This window comes from Sphaeramia orbicularis, chromosome 17 (assembly GCF_902148855.1).
Source record: "Sphaeramia orbicularis chromosome 17, fSphaOr1.1, whole genome shotgun sequence".
Lineage (NCBI taxonomy): Eukaryota > Metazoa > Chordata > Actinopteri > Kurtiformes > Apogonidae > Sphaeramia > Sphaeramia orbicularis.
The window spans coordinates 169,782-195,036 of NC_043973.1; the positions used below are offsets into that span (position 1 = coordinate 169,782).

General features: G+C 41.0%; 2 protein-coding genes across 3 annotated transcripts in view; one reads left to right on the forward strand and one right to left on the reverse strand.

Moving 5' to 3' along the window:
• Nucleotides 1–25,255, forward strand: part of LOC115437017 (E3 ubiquitin-protein ligase TRIM39-like) — a 760,370-nt gene that overhangs the window by 38,224 nt on the left and 696,891 nt on the right. The window lies entirely within an intron of this gene.
• On the reverse strand, nucleotides 5,393–7,254 carry LOC115437014 (tripartite motif-containing protein 16-like). 2 transcript variants are annotated; one of them, XM_030160076.1, is made up of 2 exons: nucleotides 6,931–7,254; nucleotides 5,393–6,648 (listed from the first exon to the last, which is right to left on the reverse strand). In XM_030160076.1, the coding sequence occupies exons 1-2, from the start codon at nucleotides 7,182–7,184 to the stop codon at nucleotides 5,484–5,486; spliced, it is 1,419 nt and encodes a 472-aa protein (XP_030015936.1). In that variant the 5' UTR covers nucleotides 7,185–7,254; the 3' UTR covers nucleotides 5,393–5,483. The 2 variants fall into 2 exon arrangements, with proteins under 2 accessions (XP_030015936.1, XP_030015935.1); XM_030160075.1 differs by having other exon boundaries at nucleotides 5,393–7,254.

The window sequence follows — 25,255 nt, forward strand, 5'->3', positions numbered from 1 at the left end:
TAAGACCCCTGTGAGAAATGTGGGTTTGGCCTTCTACTGTGGACACAACACAGAAGAGGTCCAAACTGCTCTGGAATACAGTGACATGAATACAGACCTGATCAAAATCTTAAGACCAGTTGAAAAATAGCTGGAATTTACCTTTTGCACATGCTCAGGATCTGTCCAAAAATGTAGAATGACTGTCTTACTGCGTCCAACCTCAGCAGCAGTGGCACGCTGCCAGAGGCCTCGCTTATGCAGCTGGATGATCCGACCACGTTCAAGAAGAGAAAGCTTCTGAGCTTTAGCCATCAGGAGGGCATGACCGTGTGAATGCCCGACAGAAAATGAGAATTTGGAGCAGATTTTGGCTTTTATAGCCTGTGGTCTTAAACTTTTGATCAGCTGATAAACAGCCTATTTCAGTTTACTTGTTGTTTTCAATAAATGACTTATTCAAAGTGCTTTTTGTCTCACTCCCCCTTCTTGCTTTTGTATATTGTAGCTCTACTTAAAACCTCATTAAGATCCAAATGTGCAAAAGGTAAATTCTAGCTATTTTTCAACTGGTCTTAAGATTTTGATCAGGTCTGTATATCTGAAATAGAGTTAGAAGCCTATATGATGTATGAAATACATGCAAATATATATGAATATGCATATATAATTGCCTATATAATAAGGCATATAAAAGAATGACTGAAAAACCTATAAATAATGACAAATCCAAGTTTTTTATTTGTTTTAGTACAAAAGAAAAAACAAATTATGAAAATATTTAAATTTTTGCAAAAAAGATGTGAATAACCTGAAAAAACCGAAATTTCATTTGAAAAACTTATGTAATTTGAACAATATTCTGCCTGGACTCATTATTTATTCATGTACATTTACACACAGTAGTCCATAAACATTTAGTTACAGGCAGAATATTGTTCAAATGTTGGAGTTTGGAGCTAAAATTTGAACAGTTTCTCCAATATTCCATCTGTTATTCTGAACACAACTGCAGGTCACAGTGGATCCATAAATGCACCAAACATTTAGGAACAGGCAGAATGCTGTGCTTGTGCTAGGAAAATGAAAAATCCAGCCACTGTGGCTACATTAGTAGAAATGAGTGTAGCCACAAAAAGCCACAGCCAGTCTGGGTCCAGTCTGGGTCCAGCCTGGGTCCAGTCTGGGTCCCTGCAGCGGTTCGCGTAGTGGACCGTGGTGACGAGCATAGCACCCCTGGGAAATTTCTGTAAAAGTGAAGTCTTTTTCCTGCATTCTGGTGCATTTTGAGCTTCATAATATGTTCAGTCTGGCTTTAGTTTCATACAAAAAAAATCATAAAAAATTGACTTAAGTCAACATTTTCATCTAAACTATTTTTATTTCTAATCTAATGTATAACAAAACAATAAATGATAGACTGATAAATACAATTATTCTGACCACTGATGTTCGTGACATTCAATATGAGATTCAATGTAAAATAAATGTACCAGTGGAATGAGCGTTTCTCAGTTAATCCACCAGGGAATACAGGGGTTGGACAAAATAATGGAAACACCTTCTATGATGCCACAATGTTCGGTGTTTCCATTATTTTGTCCAACCCCTGTACATTTCCATTCATGCAGCTGCTTGTGTGACCAGTAAAACTTACAAACTGCTCCTGATGAAGTCAGGATCCTTTAATAATAGTGAGGAAATACTACTGATGGATTTTTATGGGTAAACTAAATAGGGTAGTCTGACATGTCACTGTTTCTAAAATATGTGTTTTTCTGGACTACTTAAAAAAAAGAAAGCAAAAACTGACAGTATCCCCACTTCTCCAGGGACCAGTACACCACCGACAAACTGGTTCCTTTAGTGTTTGTCAAACTGGGGGGTGAAGTCTTTCAGGGGGGTCATGGGTTCAGTCCTGGGTGTTTTTTTGTTCTTCAGGTTAGAACATGTATCAGGTGGAACTAATGTTTGATGTTTTGGATTCACCCTGGACTCATTTTATGGACGGACACCAAGCCAATCTGTTACCATGGTGATCTGTCACTAGACAAAGAGTTTAGGTTTGGACAAGGACTGGAAAAGACACATGGACACAGGTTTGTGTTTTGGACCAGTTTGGACAGTTTGGACTGGAATGTTCTCAGATGTCCAGTGGAAGCAGACTCACTGACCCACTGACACTGGTCACATGTTCATCTGTGGAACCAACATGTGTTAGCTGGTCTAAAAGGAACTGTATTGTCATAGTAGTAGATAATTACTCATTTCCTGTTTTTATTTGGATAAGTGTTGTCGCAGTGTGCAGTCTGGAGGAGTTTATTCAGCAAAAATCTCAGTTATTTTTCAGAGGGAGTCTGGCTGCAGTGCTCTGGGCTGTGGGTACAGGTCTAGGTCTGAACAGAGCCTGAGGTGGTCAGCCTCCACACACCTGAGCCAACAGCCATCAGATGTTCTGCACAACACCGGCTCCCTCTGCACTGAAGTGGACGCCGTCAGCTGACAGGTGTGTGCTGTGGGTGTCCTCCATGGAAGCTCAGCCCCTCAGGACACACCTGGTCCGCTCTACACCTGATCCACTGTCCGTTCACTGGTACTGACAGCGATGACGTGGGAGGATGTCAGACAACAGGAAGTAGGAAAAGCTCCATCACTGCTCAGAGTTTTCGATGCGGTCCACAGGCACAGGCACGGCGCTTCCAAGAACGTGCACGACGGCGTTCCAGTAAGACACGCCCACTCCAAGCGAAACAGCTGGTTTACAGTGAGTCCTGAGCAGACAAAGTGTGTCCTGTTCTGAACAATCTGGAGTGAGCGCTTGTGCTGTGGATTAAAAATTTACCCTTAAACACCCAAATGTCCACCTTTAACCCTTACAGACCCAAACGTCCACCTTTAACCCTTACAGACCCAAACGTCCACCTTTAACCCTTAAAAAGACCCAAACGTCCACCTTTAACCCTTACAGACCCAAACGTCCACCTTTAACCCTTAAAGACCCAAACGTCCACCTTTAACCCTTAAACACCCAAACGTCCACCTTTAACCCTTACAGACCCAAACGTCCACCTTTAACCCTTACAGACCCAAACGTCCTCCTTTAACCCTTACAGACCCAAACGTCCGCCTTTAACCCTTAAAAAGACCCAAACGTCCACCTTTAACCCTTAAACACCCAAACGTCCACCTTTAAACCCTTACAGACCCAAACGTCCACCTTTAACCCTTACAGACCCAAACGTCCTCCTTTAACCCTTACAGACCCAAACGTCCACCTTTAACCCTTACAGACCCAAACGTCCACCTTTAACCCTTACAGACCCAAACGTCCACCTTTAACCCTTACAGACCCAAACGTCCACCTTTAACCCTTAAAAAGACCCAAACGTCCACCTTTAACCCTTAAACACCCAAACGTCCACCTTTAACCCTTACAGACCCAAACGTCCTCCTTTAACCCTTACAGACCCAAACGTCCACCTTTAACCCTTACAGACCCAAACGTCCACCTTTAACCCTTACACACCCAAACGTCCACCTTTAACCCTTACAGACCCAAACGTCCTCCTTTAACCCTTACAGACCCAAACGTCCACCTTTAACCCTTACAGGCCCAAACGTCCACCTTTAACCCTTACAGACCCAAACGTCCACCTTTAACCCTTACAGACCCAAATGTCCACCTTTAACCCTTACAGACCCAAACGTCCACCTTTAACCCTTACAGACCTAAACGTCCACCTTTAACCCTTACACACCCAAACGTCCACCTTTAACCCTTACAGACCCAGTAAAATACTACCATAATAAACTAAAAATAATTAAAACCGCACATTTTCCTTTTTGTTTTAGTGTAAAAAAAAATAATAATAAAATTACACAAAGATGTCTCCATTTACAGATAAGCCTTTTACAAAAACATGACCAAACAGAACTGTCATAATAGAAGTCGGTGGAATTGGACCAGTCTTCAGTCTGTTATTAAATGTTGTGTGTATTTGTAGATCCGCTGTGAACATGTAGAAATGATAAACTAAGGCATCATATTGTTAAAATTAAACCAATTTTTCTTCAGTATTTTCTTTTTTTTTTTTCCCTTTTTTTTTAAACAAATTTTACATTTTTTACAGACAGACAGTAAAACAAAAAAGCAAAGACGTACGAAAGAAGAGACGTCACCAAGCACAGACAGGGCAGTACCATTCTTCAGTATTTTCAGGTTCATATTTGTTCATGTTACGTTCAAGTACAGTTCGTAGATGGAAACATTTTCATTATAGAATTGGACCTTTTTCACTCAAAAACACAGAGTAAACTTTAGAGTTGACATTATTGATCAGTTCTGATCCTATTATTGATATAATTGTCCTGGTGCGGCCCACTTTAGGTCAGATTAGACTGGATGTGGAACTGAACTAACATGAGTTTGACAGCCCTGGTCTATGTGATCTGTAAAATAAATATAGGAAAATACCTGATTTATACTGATAAACTGCAAAATACAGACCATAATATTATAATCAATGGGGATAAATGACTTAAGAAAGGTTAGACATAGAGACAGTTTCATTTGGGAACTGACAAAAATAGAACTGGGTCTGTAAGGGTTAATACACACACACACACACACACACACACACACACAGGGTACCATCTTCACAAACACACCATCACCTTATTAGTTTCATATTATATTTATACGTTTGGTTAGCAGCACATGGTTTTCAGTTCAGTCAGTCATTGAACATACACAGTTTAGTTTGTATTTCTTTAGTTTTTAATCTGACGTTGTGATACAGGTGCACATATATGAACAGTGTAGGGTGACCATTACATTATTAGTTTTGTTGTATTAATCTTTGGTTCTTTTGTTTGAGTGACTGTGTGGAGTGTCCTGTCACCGTCCTGATGTGAGGAAAAGGCGTGGCTAAGGGTGGAGCAGAGTTTATATACTGCAGCCACCTCCTCAGAAGGAACCATGAGCTGTGTTGGCATGGGGGGGGGGTTAAATGTTATCAGGGCTTGTCAGGTTCAGACCACCTAAATTCAAGGAAAGACACAAGAACACACAGGAGTCAAGTATCTCTTGCTCGCGAGGAGAGTAGTTGACAGAACACTGCTCAGTTACAATGTCCCAACTCACTCTGAGGGTCCTGCCCTTGCTCTCCTCATTTATTTCATTTGGGTGTTCCCTAGTTACATGGGTGTGATTAGTCTGAGGGTTTACGTATTGATCACATTGTTAGTACATGGGTGCATGATTATTTTCCTCTTATTAAATGTCAAAACTGAATCGTCCAGACACATCTGTGTAGCCTTTGTGTGAACTTCTGCTTTCGATCAGACGACATGGGTCAACTGGTCTCCAAGGCATGGTCCCCATCCTCCGAGGTGCTTTCACTTCTGCAAAACCTGTAAAAGAACTCGAAGAGCACTTTGCCCTCATTCAACACAGCATATAATAACATGATAAGTATGGCATGAATGTGATAACTTATGTACAATTATTCTAACAGGGTTTCAGTTGTATTTAGTTCTAGTTTAGTAAAGATGGCAGTGCATCCAACATCACAAGAAAACCGAAGTCCAGCGTACAGAGGATGAGTGAATGTGGTCTGGACTCTGTGGATCAGAGTCATGGTTTCAGAGACGCTGTAGAAGGACAGAATACCTGCTGTGTGATCCAGGTACACTCCGATTCTGGAGGAAACTGGACCTGGGACAGAAGAGCTGACACCATTATGAAGAAATGAAGCAGAGCCACCGGAACAATCTAAAGCCCACGATTTGTCATTGAATCCAAATCCAGATTCATTAGACCTTCCTTTTTTCTGAATATACTTATATGCGACTGCGACCCGAACACTCCCCCCCCACCACTCCACCTCCCAGTAACATCGACCAGTCAGACTCTCTCTGCTCAGGACCTGAGGCCAGTAACTGAATCTGTCTGGATGATCAGGATAGTTCGGTTTTTGTCTCATAAATGCTACTCGTGTGTTCTCCTCATATAGTGACAGATCTTCATTCACTGTGTTTGGATCCGGTGTGATCTGACGTGAATATGGTAAGAATCCTGCTCTGGTCTGTGGTTCTGGTTCTAGTAGAACCTGTGTTTGACTGATGCTCAGTGAGATGTTGGTCCATTCTTCTGTCAGACTGAGCTGGAGTTTCTCTCTGAGCTCTGACACAGCTGTGGTCACATCCTCAAAGTAACTCTGAGGACGGACGTGGACGTGGGATGAGTCTGGATCTTCTCTGAGTGTGGACACTGATGGATACTGGAGTAAAAACTGGTTGTGGTCATGTGTTTGTGCCAGTTTGTCCATCTCAGCGTCTTTCCTCCTCAGCTCAGTCATCTCCTGCTCCAGCTTCCGCTCCAGCTCTTTGACTCGACTCACTTCCGTTTCCTCCTTGGATCTGATCTGCCGCTCCACATCGCTCCTTCTTTCCTCCAGGAGTCGGATCAACTCGGTCAGGATCTTGCGGTTCTTCTCCGCCGCTTCGTCAGCGCAGCGGCTGATGTCCTCCGCCTCCTGTTGAAGCGCCTTCACATCTTTCTGTTTGTCTTTGATTCTCTGCTGGATTTTCTGTCGACTCAGCTCCAGCTCCTTCTGCCTCTCAGTCCTTTCTGCTGCAGATGACACTGTGTCGTGGCCTTTATGTTCTTCCACAGAGCACAGATAACAGATACACTGACCGTCGGTGCGGCAGAACATCTTCATCACCTCATCGTGACGAGAGCAGACGTTCTCCTGGAGCTTCTCCGACGGATCCACCAGCTTGTGTTTCTTAAAGGCGGCAGATTCATGATGAGGCTGAAGGTGTTTGTCACAGTAAGAAGCCAAACACACCAGACAGGACTGGACAGCTTTCAGTTTCCTCCCAGTGCACACATCACAGACCACATCTTCAGCTCCAGCGTAGCAGTGATCAGCTGCAGCAGCTCCAAGTCCAGTCTTCTTCAGCTGTTCCACTAAAACTGCCAACATGGTGTTTTTGACCAGGACAGGCCTGGGTATGAAGGTGTGTCTGCACTGAGGGCAGCTGTGGAGGTTCTGCCCGTCCTCTCCATCCCAGTGGGTTTGAATACAGCTCATACAGTAGCTGTGTCCACAGGGAATAGTCACCGGATCCTTCAGTAGATCCAAACAGATGGAACAGGAAAATGTTTCCCGACTCAGCTGAACTCCTTTCTGCTCCATTTCTGCTTCGTGTCTCGATGACTGGTTCAGTTTCACTGAGTCACAGCAGTTTGAGCTCTGATCTGTTCAACATGTCTGGATCCGCCTCCTGTTGGCTCCGCCCACCTGCAAACTGTCAGATCTCCAGGGGAGGAGTGGAGGTCATGTGAGGACAGGGTGGAGCTGCTGGGTTTGTTACGACACGGGGCAGAAACCAGAAGGACCAGCTGGGTCCTAAATCCAGTCAGGTTTTGGACTGTTGGACTCATCAGCTGCTGCTGTGGAAAACTAATGAACTGTACGAGTGTGTGTGTGTGTGTGTGTGTGTATATACATCGGCTAAAATTTGCTTAGAGGTCTTATTTATGTCTTTGTGCATAAGAAATCAATATAATCAATCAATCTGTTCAACATGTTGATGCTCATATGAACTATGTTTTCAGCTCCAAAATGAACCATTTCATCACAATTAATGCTATATTTTCATGTCACAATGGACAAGTTCTATTTGAACTGAATTGAGCTGAAAAACAAATCTTCTCTTCTTTTGGATTCCCCAGTTTTTCTTCCCAGATTCTCTCCTCCATATCACATGTTTTATTTGTACAGGTTCAATCTGGAGTATGGTGCTGATCCATCCTGCTTCTGTTCCACCAATACATACATGAAGAATGGCACACAGCACTGTTTACATCAACACTTTTACAATAAGAAGCATTTTTAGACACAAAGAACAATTCTAGATTGTTCTTTCCTCTTTAGTCTGATGCTAAACTATCCAATAAATAATAGTGCTCCTAGTTTTTGCACAGGGATCATTAGTGTAAACGCTGACATGGCTGCAGAGCATCAGTATGATGGGATCCACAACAACCATGTCACATCCGTCCACTGACACATTTAGTGTTTTTGTGTCAGCTGGGATTGTTTTAGATCCACAATACCAACATTTATGAAGAAGAGCACAATTAGCAATAGGAAGTCTATAAGTTTATTCCTAATAAAGTACTGGGACTGACCAGAGCATCATGGGTAATGTCACGTCCGTCCACCAGCAAAAGTTTTCACATCCACGTGCTATTCCAAATCCAATATTTATGAAAATAGAGCTTCCACTGTCAGAGAATATCAGTAGTCTGTGCACAAATGGATTAGCATTATTTACACACACTTCTATGACTGTAGGACAACTGCTTTTTTTTTTTTTTTTTGACAAAAATGGACACTCATTTGACCCCCTAAGGAAATTTTAGCCGATAGTTATCTTACAAAACAATGTATGTGTTTTAAACTTGCATCAAAGGAGTCATCTAATTACGTATAGAATTTACACCCTCTGTTTTAATACTCAGACATCCTGGTCTGGTGCAGTACGACAGGCTCAGCATATTTTCCCCCTTTAACTCAGGCACTATAAAAGGCAGCCGGATGCTCCCTTTGGGTCCTTTTCCACTGCCCAGAACCAGGAAGCACTATGATAAGTGAAGGAAAAACAGAATTAGGAACCAAATCTCAAAATATAGACTATCATAACAAATAAAATAAGCAAAATTAATCAAATTAAACTAAATAATAAGAGGCTCCGTAGTTACTGTGGAAACACCGTCATCTTCTACAACATTGTTTCACCAGTCAAACTCATTGAGTTGGATCAATGACAGTGGATGGACACACTGGGTTTATATATATTAAACAATAAGGAAAACAAAACCGGATTAAAAATTTACAAAATAATAAATAATGTAAAAAAAAAAAAAGGCAAAAAGTTAAATAAAATAAAGTAAAAAAGAATAAGTTAAGCAACAAAATGAACAAAAACAAACAATAATAAATCAACAAAATAATAAGTAGCATGAACAAAACAAGCCACAAACTGAACAAAATTGAAGAAATAAAGAAAATAGGCAACAAAATGGACAAAAACAAGTCAAATGAATAAAATTAAACAAAATAATAAATGTGTCTGTAGTTACCGTGGAAACACCGTCATCTTCTCCAACATTGATTCCCCAGTAAAACCCATGGAGTTGGATCAATGACAGTGGATGGACACACTGGGGTTATGTTCAATAATACAACATAAAGTTTGTCGTAGAGCCACGAAAATCAGTACACAGATTCATCATGAGGAGACAAACAAAAAATATTATTATGGCCACGCCCCAAAACCAACCCTTAGTCGGCCATATTGGATTGAAATTTCCAAAATGCTGAGTCAGCGTTTTCGCTGACGTTGTATTTTAACTATCTCCTACTAAGCCGTTTGGCCGAATGAGTTCAAAATCAGTGTACAGTATCTAGAGAAGTGGGGCATCAAAAGTTAGCCGAATTTCTTGAATCGGTGTCACCGTTTTTGTGCGACGAGGTTGCAAACTTTGCGAAGTTTTGTCAAAAATTTACCATTACAAAAATTGCTTCAGCTCAGACATACGAACACCGATTTTGCTCAAATTTGACTCAGACGTTTATCTCCCAGGCCTACACCCATTTATTAAAAGAAATTGAAATTTCGCACTATAGCGCCCCCTACAAGTTTTTCTTAAATATTTTTTATTAAAATTGCTTCAGTTCGGACATACGAACACCGATTTGGCTCAAATTTGACTCAGACGTCTATCTCTCAGGCCTACACCCATTTATCAGAAAAAATTGAAATTTGACGCTATAGCGCCCCCTACAATTTTACCTTTACGAAAATTACTTTACTTCAGACATATGAACACCAATTTGGCTCAAATTTGAATCAGTTGTCAATCTCCCAGGCCTACACCCATTTATCAAAAGAAAATGAAATTTCGCTCAATAGCGCCCCCTACAAATTTACATTCATGAAAATTGCATTAATTCAAACATATGAACACCGATTTGGCTCAAATTTGACTCAGTGGTACATCTCACAGGTCTACACCCATTCAAAGGAAGAAATGTAATTTTAGCTGCATAGTGCCCCCTACAGATTTACTTATACAAAAATGTCTTTAGTTTGGACATAAAAACAAAGATCTGCCTCAAATTTGAATCAGTTGTCAATCTCCCAGGCCTACACCCACTCATCAGAAGACATTGAAATTTGGTGCTAGAGCGCCACCTGCTGAACGATGGACATCCTTCTACTGGACGTGCCCGTGGCGAGGGCCTTTAGATGCCGCTTGTGGCTTTAATTCTCTTTGTTTCTAAAATGACTCACAGATGGTTTGGACTGAATTTAGATCAACATGGATGGTTTTTTTTTTTTATCCATGCCTCTGATTTTAAATCTTCCTCTGAATTTCTATAATATTTTTCCTGCTCTGACTGTAAATAATAATTTTCTTCCTCATCTAACCATCTACTGTCACCACGTCTGACTGAGGAAGAAACATCTACCATGAACCCATACAGACCCAGTACTACTTCTGTGGCACTTCCCAGATGATTTTGTTTTCTCTATATTTCACCTATCTTAAGTATTTTATCACCATTTATTGTAATATTTTCCTTTTTATTTTGAGTTTTTTGAGTGTAAATCATGTATTTTCCTTTATGTGATGCACTGATCATGCAAATGTTCATAAAAGCTCAGAGTAAATTCAAAGGTTATTATATCAGAAACAAAGAAAACTGAAGAAAAAGTGAGTTTTACAACGAAGATATCAATGAACTGAACATAAACCCAGTGTGTCCATCCACTGTCACTGATCCAACTCCATGGGTTTGACTGGGGAACCAATGTTGTAGAAGATGACAGTGTTTCCATGGTAACTACAGAGCCTCTGAACGTCCAAATGGGTCATATCTGATGACCATGAAAAGATGAAGAACTGTATTTGACACCAATTATTGACATGGATTGATCAGATTAGTGGATCAGCAGGTATTAAACAGTTCAGATCAGTAGATGGCCTTGGTCCCCAGTGGCTGTTTGGGTCTGTATGGGTTAAACTTTAGTGAAAAATTAATGTTTCTAACCTCTATGGACATAAATATGTGGACACATCATGTCTCCAGCTGTCAGATGTCCTGGTCATGAGGACTGGACATAGAAACATCTATATTAATAATCAATAGGATATTTATCCCATAATTAGGCATGTAACCATTACCGGTATAACGATAAACCGCAGTAAAATCACAGACAGTTAGTATTACCGTTTAAATTCTAATTCTCATGATAACTGTGTTTGATTACCGCACTTTTAGGGGAAAAAAACGCCAATGTACAGATCTGCTTTAATGTCAAATATTTGAGTATAGTTTGAATTTATTACAATTTTAATTTTCTATACCTAATATTTGAACCAATATTCACTTTTAAAGTCTGTGAAAAGGTTCGTTAAGCATCTGTGTGTTATTTATGCAATAAATTATATACATTTTTCAAATCGAATTTTACATTTTTGTGTGTTTTCTGTCCTTTTATGTTTTTATAGTAGGTTAAAGTGAAAAAAATAATATACAGATGACATGAATGAAGTTGTGCTGAAAAAAAATACACCAAACATGGGTATAGTAAACATTTGTTTCCATAGTATATAAAGGCCAAATAAAAAGTATTGGAAAACGGACAAAATAGGCTCAGACCACTAAGGGTTAATATTTGAATGTTTCTGACACAGAAGGGACACTGGGACTGTTATTATTATTTTTATTTATATAACTTGGTTAAATTATTCCAGTGTGTGTATTAGTACTTTTTTAACATTTTGAGCACAATTTCAATAATACTGCGATAATAATGATAACTGTGATACTTTTGGACACAATAACCATGATATGAAATGTTCCTATGGTTCCATCCCTACTCATGACATAAACTCTATTCTGACTTCAGTCCTTATTGTGTTGGATCCCAGACCCCTGTCAGAACAGAAACACCTGGGTTCGACGGGTCCACAGACTGGGGTCCACATGCTGAGGGGGACAGGAGATCAGTGTGAGATGATGATGGTGGATGTGAGCACTGATCACACACAGCGTCGATGGGGCTGAAGCGGCGGCCTCACCTGTCATGTTCCAGAAGACCAGCTGGGGTTTGATGGATCCACTGCCGTCCACGTCCACGTAGAAACGTCCACATGTGTTACCATTGTGTTCATACACAGCTGTGGAGAGGAGGAGGGAAACGAGTGGAAAGGCAAAAACACAGGCACGGAATTTATTGTTTGTTTGTTTGTTTGTTGTTTGTTTGTGGGGTTGAGGCTCAGACTGGGGCACATTTAATTTTGAACACCAGGGGGCAGCATAACTTCAGAGCAGAGTTTAGTTCCAGTCGGTGTTCCAGTGGACCCACCTGGGCTAGAGTCACTGTGACGCATCATTGTCAGCTGTTTTATCCAGGTTTGCCTCAAACATCATGTGACCCTTCAGAGGAAAACTACAGGTTGTAGAAACATGTCAAGGTCCAAAAAATCTACTTTCTTCCATCTGTCTGACAAAAAAGGAAAAAAAAATCTTTATAAGTTCAGTAGACAGTCTGAACCTAATCAGACTGTCAAAGAACTCCACAATGAGAATCATCATCATCCTCATCATCATCATCATCATCTGGGCTGATAGACGTGCACACAGCTGGAGGATCATGGGAGCTGCTGCTGTAGACATGTATCACTGTCTCATAAGCAGAGTGCAGACAGGTTTATCTGTCCATCAGCGTCCCATAAAGTCCAGACTGACGTGCCTTGGCGGAGGTCTGCGCTCTCCAAGTGCTTTTCTAGTTTGTTCTAAGTTTTAATTTCAGAAACACTGAGACATTGAACTGCATCATTTTCAGTTAAATTCTGGAAAAACTGGGGTGTTCTAAAACTTTTGACCGGTAGTGTGTCTATATATATATATATTTATTTTTTCAGAGCTATATATATGTGTTTGTATATTTAGATCTTTATATATGTCTATATTTTTCTTTTTCTGCTCTATTTCTTTCCTGCTACTTTTGATTCTACTTGAATGGAGCGACTGTAACATCCAATAATTTCCTCCTGGGATGAATCACGTCTTCTGAGTCGAAGACGGTGATGATGCCAGACCTTCGGTGGTTGTGAAACTGCAGCACTGGGGTTCTGGTTCTCTGGTTCTGTTTATCTGGGGTTCTGGTTCTCTGTGGTTCTGTTTATCTGGGGTTCTGGTTCTCTGTGGTTCTGTTTATCTGGGGTTCTGGTTCTCTGGTTCTGTTTATCTGGGGTTCTGGTTCTCTGGTTCTGTTTATCTGGGGTTCTGGTTCTCTGTGGTTCTGTTTATCTGGGGTTCTGGTTCTCTGGTTCTGTTTATCTGGGGTTCTGGTTCTCTGGTTCTGTTTGTGTCACATGTTCATTGTGGTCAGTTTCAGATGCTGCAGCTCTTTCATAATTCATAATTTCAGTTCTAGTTTGTTCAGTATTAACTGTCAGCCTTAAATATCTGTGGAACCTACTCTCTGTTGAAATAAAATCTTTGACAAACTTAGGTTCATTCAAAAAACTTACAAAAAAATGGATGTGCCAGAAACAGCAGTGTACTCATGTTTAATGCTTGTATAATGTTCATCTGTTTCTTTGCTTTAACCTGATTCTTTTCTGTCCTATACCACAGTGTGTTATGGAAAAGGTCACTGTCTGTCCATTCTTCTCTGTATTTGTACTTTCCATAAAAGCCCATCTACGGACCAGTGTTGCAAATGAGCTTTTGCTATCAGCGCTACGATGCATGCTGCTGTGTTACAGCTGGTCTATGTCTTTTGTATCTGTCCTTATCAAATAAACCAAATAAAATAAAAACAAAAATAAAAATCCAAGCTGGACTGACTGTACATGTCCTGACCAAGGAAAATCCAAATCTACCTTTGTTTTTGTTTTTTTTAGCTTTTCTGCCTCCATCCATAATAACATATTTAGACTAAATGTCCTCTAAAATTAATGTTTATTTGTAACACAGTCTGTGTTACACATGTGATGACAGACACCATGGCTTGTGTGAAACAGGTTGACTTTAATTCTGTAAACACACAAAGGACAGTTTTAGAGCAGCGGCTTCACTGAACTAACTACACACCGCTAATGCGCTAACTGAACTGTTTTTATGCTATTCATGTACACAGGGCATAAAATTAGCACCGGCCCAGCTCCAGTGGCAGGTGAAAAAAATAGTTAGGTGTGTAAAACAAAAACACACACCTGCCAGTGGCTGATGGAAAAATTTAATTACATGTGAGTTTTTATTTTCATACATTCAACCATTTCTGCCGGATCATTCTAAGCAGGTTGCAGACACTGACTCAGACCAAAGTTATTATCGTTAACGAAAACTAACGAAATGATGAAAACTAGAACTGTAAAAACATTTTCATTAACTGAAATAAATAACAACTAGAATTAAAAGAAAAAACAACAACTAACTGAAACTGTATTGTGTGTTTACTAAACTAACTAAAACAGATCAAAATTCTGGATCCAATTCCCTTGGTTTTGGTCTTTGTCAATGTCAGATTGATGTTAAATGGATTTCTTTGTCTCTCTCAGTTTTCTGTGCTGTCTCCATACGACACTTTTTGCTCCGTCACTTGTGTTCACTTGTGGTTTCCAGTCGTCTTCTGGTCCCCACTCTACCTGGAAACATGGAGACTAAAGCAGCAGAGTCCTGTCTGGGATTGATTTGAATAGGAGCACAGAGAAGAAGAGAGACCACTGAACTACAACTGAACTACAACTGAACTACAACTAAACTACAACTGAACTACAACTGAACTACAACTGAACTACAACTAAACTACAACTGAACTACAACTGAACTACAACTGAACTACAACTAAACTACAACTGAACTACAACTGAACTACAACTAAACTACAACTGAACTACAACTGAACTACAACTGAACTACAACTAAACTACAACTAAACTACAACTGAACTACAACTGAACTACAACTGAACTACAACTAAACTACAACTGAACTACAACTGAACTACAACTAAACTACAACTAAACTAAAACTAAACTAAACTACAACTGAACTACAACTGAACTACAACTAAACTACAACTGAACTACAACTAAAACTAAACTAAACTACAACTAAACTACAACTGAACTACAACTGAACTACAACTAAACTACAACTGAACTACAACTGAACTACAACTAAACTACAACTGAACTAAAACTGAACTACAACTGAACTACAACTGAACTACAACTAAACTACAACTGAACTAAAACTGAACTACAACTAAACTACAACTGAACTACAACTGAACTACAACTAAACTACAACTGAACTACAACTGAACTACAACTGAACTACAACTGAACTACAACTAAACTACAACTGAACTACAACTAAACTACAACTAAACTACAACTAAACTACAACTGAACTACAACTAAACTACAACTAAACTACAACTGAACTACAACTAAACTACAACTAAACTACAACTGAACTACAACTGAACTAAAACTAAACTACAACTGAACTAAAACTAAGCATTTAGAAAAAAAAAAAAGAAAACTAATAAAAACTCCAAAAGCCCTCAGAGAATGCAGACCTCCACCAAGGCAGATCAGTGCCCCCCCCCCCCCCCCCCCCCCCTTAAAGCTGTCACACATTTGGTTCAGTCAGTCCATGTCAGAGGTTAGTTACACTTTTGAATATTTTTATTACATGATGATGCAGCAGTCACCTTGGAATGAAATACAACCCCAGAAAACAGAAAAAATCTAATTTTATCTGTACATAACTGTATTCTTTAAGTGAGGCTTAAGTTGGATTTTCATAATAAAAACACACAGTAAATATTTTAAGTCAAATGAGGCATGATTTTTTAATTTGGCCGGTGAAGAATGTTTTGGCTGGTAAATTTTTGGAGGTCACTAGTCAAAGGCAGATGAGATAAAAAGGTAATTTTACTTCCTGAATGTACAGACTAACATTTTAGTAGATACACATTTGACAGACAGTACTATTACATATATGTATATAAAAAAAAACCAACATGACAGAAATACATGTTCTTAATTACCACATGAAAACAGTGAATTCTACACATGACCCCAAAAATGTACATCTTGTATCCTACAACACCTGCAGACAAATCACTGTACCTGATAAAGCTTTGAATGTTAATGTTGAGATTCCACATTCATTGTGGTAAATACTCCATGCTTTACTGCATTCTATAATAATTTCAAACAATACATTCTCTCAGTTAAGTACTCTGAAAAGCCAAAGGTAATCAGAATAGTTGAAATCTGTACTTCCCTTCATATATCCATCTGAACTTTGACACCCCTAGTAGAAGTTGGAATACTTTTTTTTCTTTTTCCTATCTTTTCTGTGGTCTCCTTCTTTTCTCCTTTCTTTCTATGCATGATTATAATTAAGTATTTATATGTCTTCTATTGCAACTGGTTTGTTTTTAGTATATTCAATACATGAAAAAAGTTATATTTATATTGTAAACTTTGCTGTTCTAAATCAAATTTATAAAAAAAAAAAAAACAAAAAAAACACCTACAGACATGAACATGAATTTTCCCAACAACCCCTGTGCACAACGCCATCCGCATGCACAAGCTAACGGTACCTAGCACCTCAGCTAGCCCCAGTTATCGTATATTTCAAACCAACAGAACCTCAGACCTCAAAAATGAGGCTGTTGAGACGTGACCTCAAAAATGCACATCCTGTATCCTACAACACCTGCAGACAAATCACTGTACCTGATAAAGCTTTGAATTTTAATGTCGAGATTTCACATTCATTGTGGTAAATACTCCATGCGTTACTGCATTCTATAATAATTTCAAACAATGCATTCTCTCAATAGAGGGAATGCACATCCGTCACTTCCCCCCAGGCCACGCCCCTCTCAGTCAGACTGAGCGGCAAAAACAAAGCGGCTCAACATGGCGGAGTATAGCAGTAACTCCAGCCAATGCGGAAAACTGTGGAATATCAGATGGAATTACAGACAACTGGACTGGACAGGGATCCATCCAAGCTACCAAACAACCAGTGTTCTACCAACACTGATCTGGGACAGAAATCACCTATCCTGACATTTACATGAACCTGAGTTCAACGCCGGGAAAATCCCCAATGCAAAGGCTGAAAGCACAGAGGTCCAGAAGCAGACTCCAGCTTCAGCTGTAGTTTTATCTGCAGTGGCTTCATTCACCTCTGGGTGGAAGCATACACTTACATGAACTGTCTGTTCTTCTTGGATTTGGATGTGTCCCACAGCTGTTGGTTTGGTCATTGTTTGGTAAAAGAAAACCAAAACAAGGATAAACATCATCTGAGACTGTGGTCTGTCCACAGCCACAGTAATAGATTACTGGATCAGATTGTACAGAGATGTATTTTTCTGCACCTCAGATTTTTATGGATAATTTCGAAATGGAAGTTTTTTTAGTACATTTATGAGTATATTATGTTCTTTAAATTCATCTTTAAATCCACATGAAAGTCAAGACAAAAAAAAAGCATAATACTAACATTATTATTATTATTATTATTATTATTATTATTATTATTATTACCAACATTGTTATAGTTACTCTTATTTCTTTTAAAGAAGTGTTCACATTTGGGAAGCTGTTTTCTTGCAAAAACAAATCAACAGAGGCTTAATTCTTAACCATGTTCACCTTGCACTGTGCTGACACTAACTGGACCCTGTAGCTTTGTTTTGGTGTAAATACCAGAAGGCTGAAGCGGGCTTTGTCTCTTCTGTTTCTGCTAAACTGATGTGAGCTGACACTTGTGCTTCAGTGAGTTGAAGCTTGTTTGTTTCTTTCTGACATCAGGTGGGTGCAGATGTTTGGGTGGCAGCCAGTGTCAGGGCCCATGGGGGGGGGGGGGGGGGGGTGGCCTTGGTGTCTGTGGGACACACTTTGACCCTAAACTGTTAGAGTGGCGTGGCGTGGCGTGCACCCTGGGGTCCGGCCAAACCTCCACGCAGCCGTCACGTGTCAGGAACGTTGGCTGCTTCAGGCGCTCTGCTGCTAAATTTCACATCACAGTGGGTCATGAGACTGTAATGGTGAGGGTGACCTTTGACCTGTGGACGCACCAGACTAGGGATGGAACCATTACCACTGTAACAATAAACAGCAGTAAAATCACAGACGGTTAGTATGACCGATTAAACCAGGGCTCTGAAACTCCTGTTAGTTCAGATCCACACTCAGGGGCCGTTTACACGGCGTCGGATTCAGTCGACTCCGGGAAGATTTCATGGCGGATTAGCCTTCTGTTACCATGGAAACGGTGCCTAGAGTGCCTGAATCCGGAAACTTTTGATACCAGGGTCCAGGGTGGAACGTTATCGATACGCTCCACATTTCAGCTCCGTGTTAACGCGAATCAGAGCGTTCCGGGGTAAAATATGACGTCACCGCATGCGCGCGCAGCCAAGAACCGCCAGTTAACCCACTCCAGGCCAGTTGGTGGCGGTAATGCGCCTCCAAGCTGGTTTTCCAGCCTCTATGACACAATAAAGCTGCAGAAAAAGAAGGAACAACCACAACAACAATGGCCGGTTTCAGAACAACATACGTGCTGCTAACTGTGCTCAGCTCGTCTGTCCAGACAAAGAAGTCCTGCGTCTTTGTACGACCACTCGCCATTGTTGTTTGTAAATAGTGTTGTCCGCCTCTTCTTCTTCTTCTTCTCCTCATTTAAAGGCTGTCTAAACTGGAAACACGCAGGCGCGTGTTTTACCGCCACTGTTTCACTACAGCTCTACATCACCAGCTACTGGTCTGGCATGGCCACTACAGCGTATTCAGCCGTCCTCGCGGACTCATGTTAACGCAGATCGTTATCATAGCGGCTTCGTCTTAACGCAGAATGATTTTATAACGCAAAGGAGAAATCTTTGTGGAGTGTTGCCGTGTAAACGTACCCTTAGTCTGATCTGACCTGCAGTGGACCCACCAGAAAAATAAGAACAGAAGAACTGATCAATAATGACAATAATGACAACTGACAATTTATGTCTGTGTTTGAGTGCAAAAAAACCCATTAAATTATGAAAATACTTCCTTTTATTGGGGGGGGGGGGGCTTATTTCAGGAAAATGTTCAGATTCAACTTTAGCCCAGATTTTCTAATGCTCCCATGTCTGAGGAAAACAAAAATGGGAAAAAATTTAAAATCAAGCCCCCCCCCCCCCCACCCCACCCACCCCCGAAAATTACTTTTCCACCCCTGAAAACATGAGGGTTTTGTCAACTTTCAAACCTTCTTCACTTCTGATAAAGTCCAGTGGAACAGTCTGCTCCTGCTGGGCCTTCAGTGTTCTTTTGTGACACAGGTCGTGTCTTCAGTGCTGTGCACTGCAAAAGGTGTGGAGTCAAGGTCAGATTCTAGGTCAAAGGTCACCCAAATGGTCCAAATGCATATGTGATGGAACTCAGCTGTTCATGTGGGTTCTTCCAAATGTTCAAAGGTTCTCTCCTCAGAACATCTACTGACCACAAACAACTGACATTCAGTCAGACCCATTCAACACAACTGTTTCCTCTGTATTCTGCACAGACATGAAAACAGAACAGACGGCAGTTTGACAGCACTGACATTTACATGAACCTGTCCTGTGGGGGCAGAGGACAGACCTGGAGCCACACACACAAGGACCTGGGTTCAGTTCAACACCAGGACATGGGGGCGGAGCCTGTAGGCCATGGGGGTGGGACCTGTAGGCCATGGGGGTGGGACCTGTAGTCCATGGGGGTGGGTCCTTTCTGTGTGCAGTTTACATGTTCTCCTGTGTCTGTGTGGGTTCTCTCTGGTCCTCTGGCTCCTCCCACCATCCAAACACATGCTCTGATAGGTTCATGGGTTCATCTGAATCGCCCACAGGTGTGAATGTGACAGTATGAGCTCAAATGGACCAATCAGGAAAATATTAACAGTGAAAAAAGTGAAATTCCAGAACGGAAGCTTTTACACATACAGAGTTTCTTTAACAGAGGGCTGGAGAGTCGGCTTGTGACCAAAGGGTCACTGGTTTGATTCCACGGACTGGCAGAAAAAGGTGTTGGCTGATGTGCCCTTCAGCAAGGCACTTAACCCCCCATTTGCTCCCTGGGCACCTGCTATTTAAAAGATAGATAGATAGATAGATAGATAGATAGATAGATAGATAGATAGATAGATAGATAGATAGATAGATAGATAGATAGATAGATAGATAGATAGATAGAAAACCCCTGTACCTGTACCTGTGGTCATCAGATATGACCATATTTGGACGTTCAGACGCTCCGTCGTTACCGTGGAAACACCCTCATCTTCTACAACATTGATTCACTGCTCAAACCCATGGACCCACACACTATGTATTTGCTTTGCTACGCCAGTTAAAAAACATATTCGATCACTATCTGTTTTTTGTTTTTTTTATATATGATGACAATAAAGTTTTGAATTGAACTGAACGGAAGCCCCTCCCCTTTATCCCTTTAATGAGTCCATTAATGCGCCGACGTAGCGAAGCCTGGATGAAACTATTTTTGAGAACCGACCGACACTTTTCTGATTTTGTTTTTCCATCACAGACATAAATGTTTCTTTCCAGACTTCCCCCACACACACATAGCCCATATTTAGATAACTGATGCACAGAGTGAACAGTGCATTTACAGCCCAGGTCAAACCCAGGTGTGTTCCTGTAACTGCACAGCGGTGACCGATGGGTTAGCACTGAGCTACTGTCTTACTGGAGTAAATGGATGTCATATCAACACACGTCACGCATTAGTCACAGTAAATACAGCCTTCCACATGTGGAGTGAACAGAACTGAAGCCAAAGAAGAGCCCAGACATATTATCACTGATCTGACCCATGGAATTCTGGGTATTGGTTGTACAGATGGACTACAAAGACCCTTACAGACCCAAACGTCCACCTTTAACCCTTAAAGACCCAAACGTCCACCTTTAACCCTTAAAGACCCAAACATCCACCTTTAACCCTTTAACACCCAAACGTCCACCTTTAACCCTTACAGACCCAAACGTCCACCTTTAACCCTTTAACACCCAAACGTCCACCTTTAACCCTTACGGACCCAAACGTCCACCTTTAACCCTTACAGACCCAAACGTCCACTTTTAACCCTTACAGACCCAAACGCCCACCTTTAACCCTTACGGACCCAAAGGTCCACCTGTAATCCTTAAACACCCAAACGTCCACCTTTAACCCTTACAGACCCAAACGTCCACCTTAACCCTTACAGACCCAAACGTCCACCTTTAACCCTTACAGACCCAAACGTCCACCTTTAACCCTTAGAGACCCAAACGTCCACCTTTAACCCTTACGGACCCAAACGTCCACCTTTAACCCTTACGGACCCAAACGTCCACCTTTAACCCTTACAGACCCAAACGTCCACCTTTAACCCTTACAGACCCAAACGTCCACCTTTAACCCTTACAGACCCAAACGTCCACCTTTAACCCTTACAGACCCAAACGTCCACCTTTAACCCTTACAGACCCAAACGTCCACCTTTACCCTTACAGACCCAGATGTCCACCTTTAACCTCAGTGTGTTTAATGGAGGACAAAAGAAGAATTTAGAATGCTTGTGAAATTGTATATTTTATTTATGTTAAAAATCAAAGCCAATTTAGTTACCATATTTGGTTCCTTACCTATAAGTGGCAAAAAAAAAACAAAACAAAAAAACTGGAAAAGCACTCGCAGAGTGCAGACCTCCCATTTGTTCCTTGTGCCAGTATCAACATTTCTTATGCATTTACAAATGTTTGATTTAAAACAAGTGCTGCACTGCTGTGTTGGATGTTTCCTGTCTGATTTATTGATACTGTCTCAGTTGTTGTACATGGGTGTCGCAAGGTTCTAATAGTTTTGGATTTTTCATTCTAGTTTAGTTTTATTTAGTTTGGGACTTTTTTTCTCTAATTCAGTTCATTTAATTCGTTTTAGAGCAGGTTTGCTAGGTTTTTTTTTTAAACAATATCCTTATTGAACTTTATATTACACAATGAACAATATATTCAACGTAAGCAAACAATAAGCAACATATTCCCCCCAAATAAATAAATGAAAGATAATTAATTAATTAATTAATTAAAAAAAAATAAAATAAGCATAAATACACAGTATACAGCGCCATAAATCAGCACCATTATCAAAATTAATTGGTCTCCTAACATCTGAGAAACTCAGTTAAAGGTGACCATATTTCAGTAACCCCCCCCCCCCCCCCCCCCCCCCCCCCCCCCCCCCAACAACAGAAGTGAGTCGTTCCAGTACCGTACAGATGCCTTCCCCCTCACCCACTTATGCACTCAGGGTTCGTCCATGTTCTTCCAGTCCACAGATTCTGTTGTGAACCCACTGTCCTGCACTGTTGGACAGTTTGTGGACAGTCATGTGACGGTGTGGTTGTTGTGTTTGGTTGAGTCATGTGATGGTGTGCGACTTTATATGTTGAAATCATACGTTAAAAAGCTAGTTCATCCTGATAGAAGAACAAAAAATTAAGAATGTAACTGAATTTAAATATTTAGGGGTTACACTTGACCCAAATCTAAGCTTTAAAAAGCACATTTAGAAGATGACAAACACAGTCAAACTGAACTGTGCTAACTTTAGATCTGTCACACACTCACTGTCCACTGGAGCGTCACACATGGATGTAAATGCACTGATGGTTCCACATGTTCTTCACTGTCTGACCGGCTGGTCGCAGGTTTGTACATCTGCCCTGAGGACTCTAGAATCATTGGATAAAAATTCTCTCAAGATCCATGACAAGAGAAGGCCAGCATTCCATCACTGCTCAATTATGTCCAAATATAAGCTCTTAAGCTTTGAAATTGTCATCATGTAAACAAATGTGTGTGTGTTTAAGGTGATCCATCATTCTGCTGCTCCTCCTTCAGAAGGTTTATTTCTTTGAGTTCTGGAAAAACATCTCCAACTACTCGATCAACAACATGCAGTGAGTGCAGGATTCAGACACAAAACAGCATTTGAAGATTCAGCGTTCTCATGTGTGTCCATGTGACAGTGGATCACATGACCAACAGAACTACGAACTGTTCCAAACTATCACACATTCACACACACGGTGAAAAAACAGCTGCTGTCAAACCAAACCTGAAGATCTAATGGAATGTGATGGAAACATGTTCAGAGTGTGACAGACAGCAGTGGGACAGAAGAGTGAACGGATGGATAGGAAGGAAGATTTTATACAGATGGAGTTAGAAATATGCATTTTTTACTGTTCTTTTTCTTGGGTCAGGACCCAAAGGACCAGATCCCGGATACAAGCGGTCCAAATGAGTTTCCTCCGCAGGGTGGCTGGGCGCACCCTTAGGGATAGGGGGAGGAGCTCAGTCACCAGGGAGGAGCTCGGAGTAGAGCCGCTGCTCCTCCACATCCAGAGGAACCAGCTGAGGTGGCTCGGGCATCTGTTTCAGATCCTCCTGGACTCCTCCCTGGGGAGGTGTTCCGGGCATGTCCCACCGGGAGGAGACCTCGGGGAAGACCCAGGACAACGTTGGAGAGACTATGTTTGTGGGCTGGACTGGGAACGCCTCAGGGTCCCCCCGGAAGAGCTGGAGGAGGAGTCTGGGGAGAGGGAAGTCTGGCGTCCCTGCTTAGACTGTTACCCCTGTGACCCGGCCGCGGATGAGGCGAAGAAAATGGATGGATGGATTGTTCCAGCAGATAAATTGCTTGAGGGAAATAAATCACTTTCGTATCAATCTGACATTGACAAAGACGAAAACGAAGGGAATTTTATCCATAATTTTTATCCATTTAGTTCGTTTTGTAAACACACAATACAGTTTCAGTTAGGTATGTTTTTTTTCTTTTAATTATAGTTTTTATTTACTTCAGTTAACGAAAATGGTTTTACAATTCTAGTTTTCATCATTTTGTTAGTTTTCATTAACAATAATAACCTTGGTGTGTCGTTTGGATTCCTATTGTAATGGTCACCGTTGAATGAACTCCAGACGAGTGAGGACATGTCGCTCGTTCGTGGTCTTTTCAGTAACTCACACAACGCAGTCATCTCCCTCCAACATTCAGTCGGAGAGTGACAACACAAGCTTTATTTTTATGGAGCACTTTCCAAAAAACGCCCTAAGCCGTTCTGCTGAAAAACCAAGGACACCTTTAGCTCCGAGATCTGCAGCAAACCCCCCCCAGTCTGGAGGATCTGCTCAGGCCATCCCATATGTGAGGGCTCATAAATCAACCAAAGGGACACACTTAAACCAAGGTTATTATCACTAACGAAAACTAACGAAATGACCAAAACTAGAACTGTAAAAACATTTTCATTAACTGAAATAAATAAAAACTACAATTAAAAGAAAAACCATAACTAACTGAAACTGTAAAAATTATGGATAAAATTCCCTTCGTTTTCGTCTTTGTCAGTATTGGATTGAAACAAAATGGATTTCTTTGTCTCTCTCAGTTTTCTGTGCTGTCTCCATACGACACTTTGCGGTCCGTCACTTGGTTTCCAGTCGTCTTCTGGTCCCCACTCTACCTGGAAACATGGAGACTAAAGCAGCAGAGTCCTGTCTGGGATTGATTTGAATATGACGGAGAAGAAGAAGAAGAGACGACTAAACTAAAAAGTAAACTAAAACTAAACTAAAACTAAACCACAACTTAGCATTTAGAAAAAAAACGAAAACTAATAAAAACTATCAAACCTGCTCTATAAACGAATTAAAACGAACTGAATTAGAGAAAAAAAAGTCCAAACTAAATCAAACTAAACTAGAATGAAAAATCCTGAACTACTGGAACCCGGTCTGGAGGATCGGCTCGGACCCTCCTGTTCTTGTGGGGGCCTCATAATCAACCAAAGGGACACGCTTAAAACCTGTCAGTAAATGCAAAAAAGCAGTTTACACGAACAAAGAACGTCAGGACCTGAGGCCGGGGGCCGACCTACAAACGAACCCCTACCAACAAAATGAGCTTGAACGGTCGGAGCTGGAGTTTGAACCCCAGGGAAAACCGACCATTCACGCCCCCATCCGCTCTAATGCACAGATTTGGAAAAGCGTCCAGTTTCCCTCCACGTCCAGGCCTCTAGTCCTCATGTAAACAGTATAT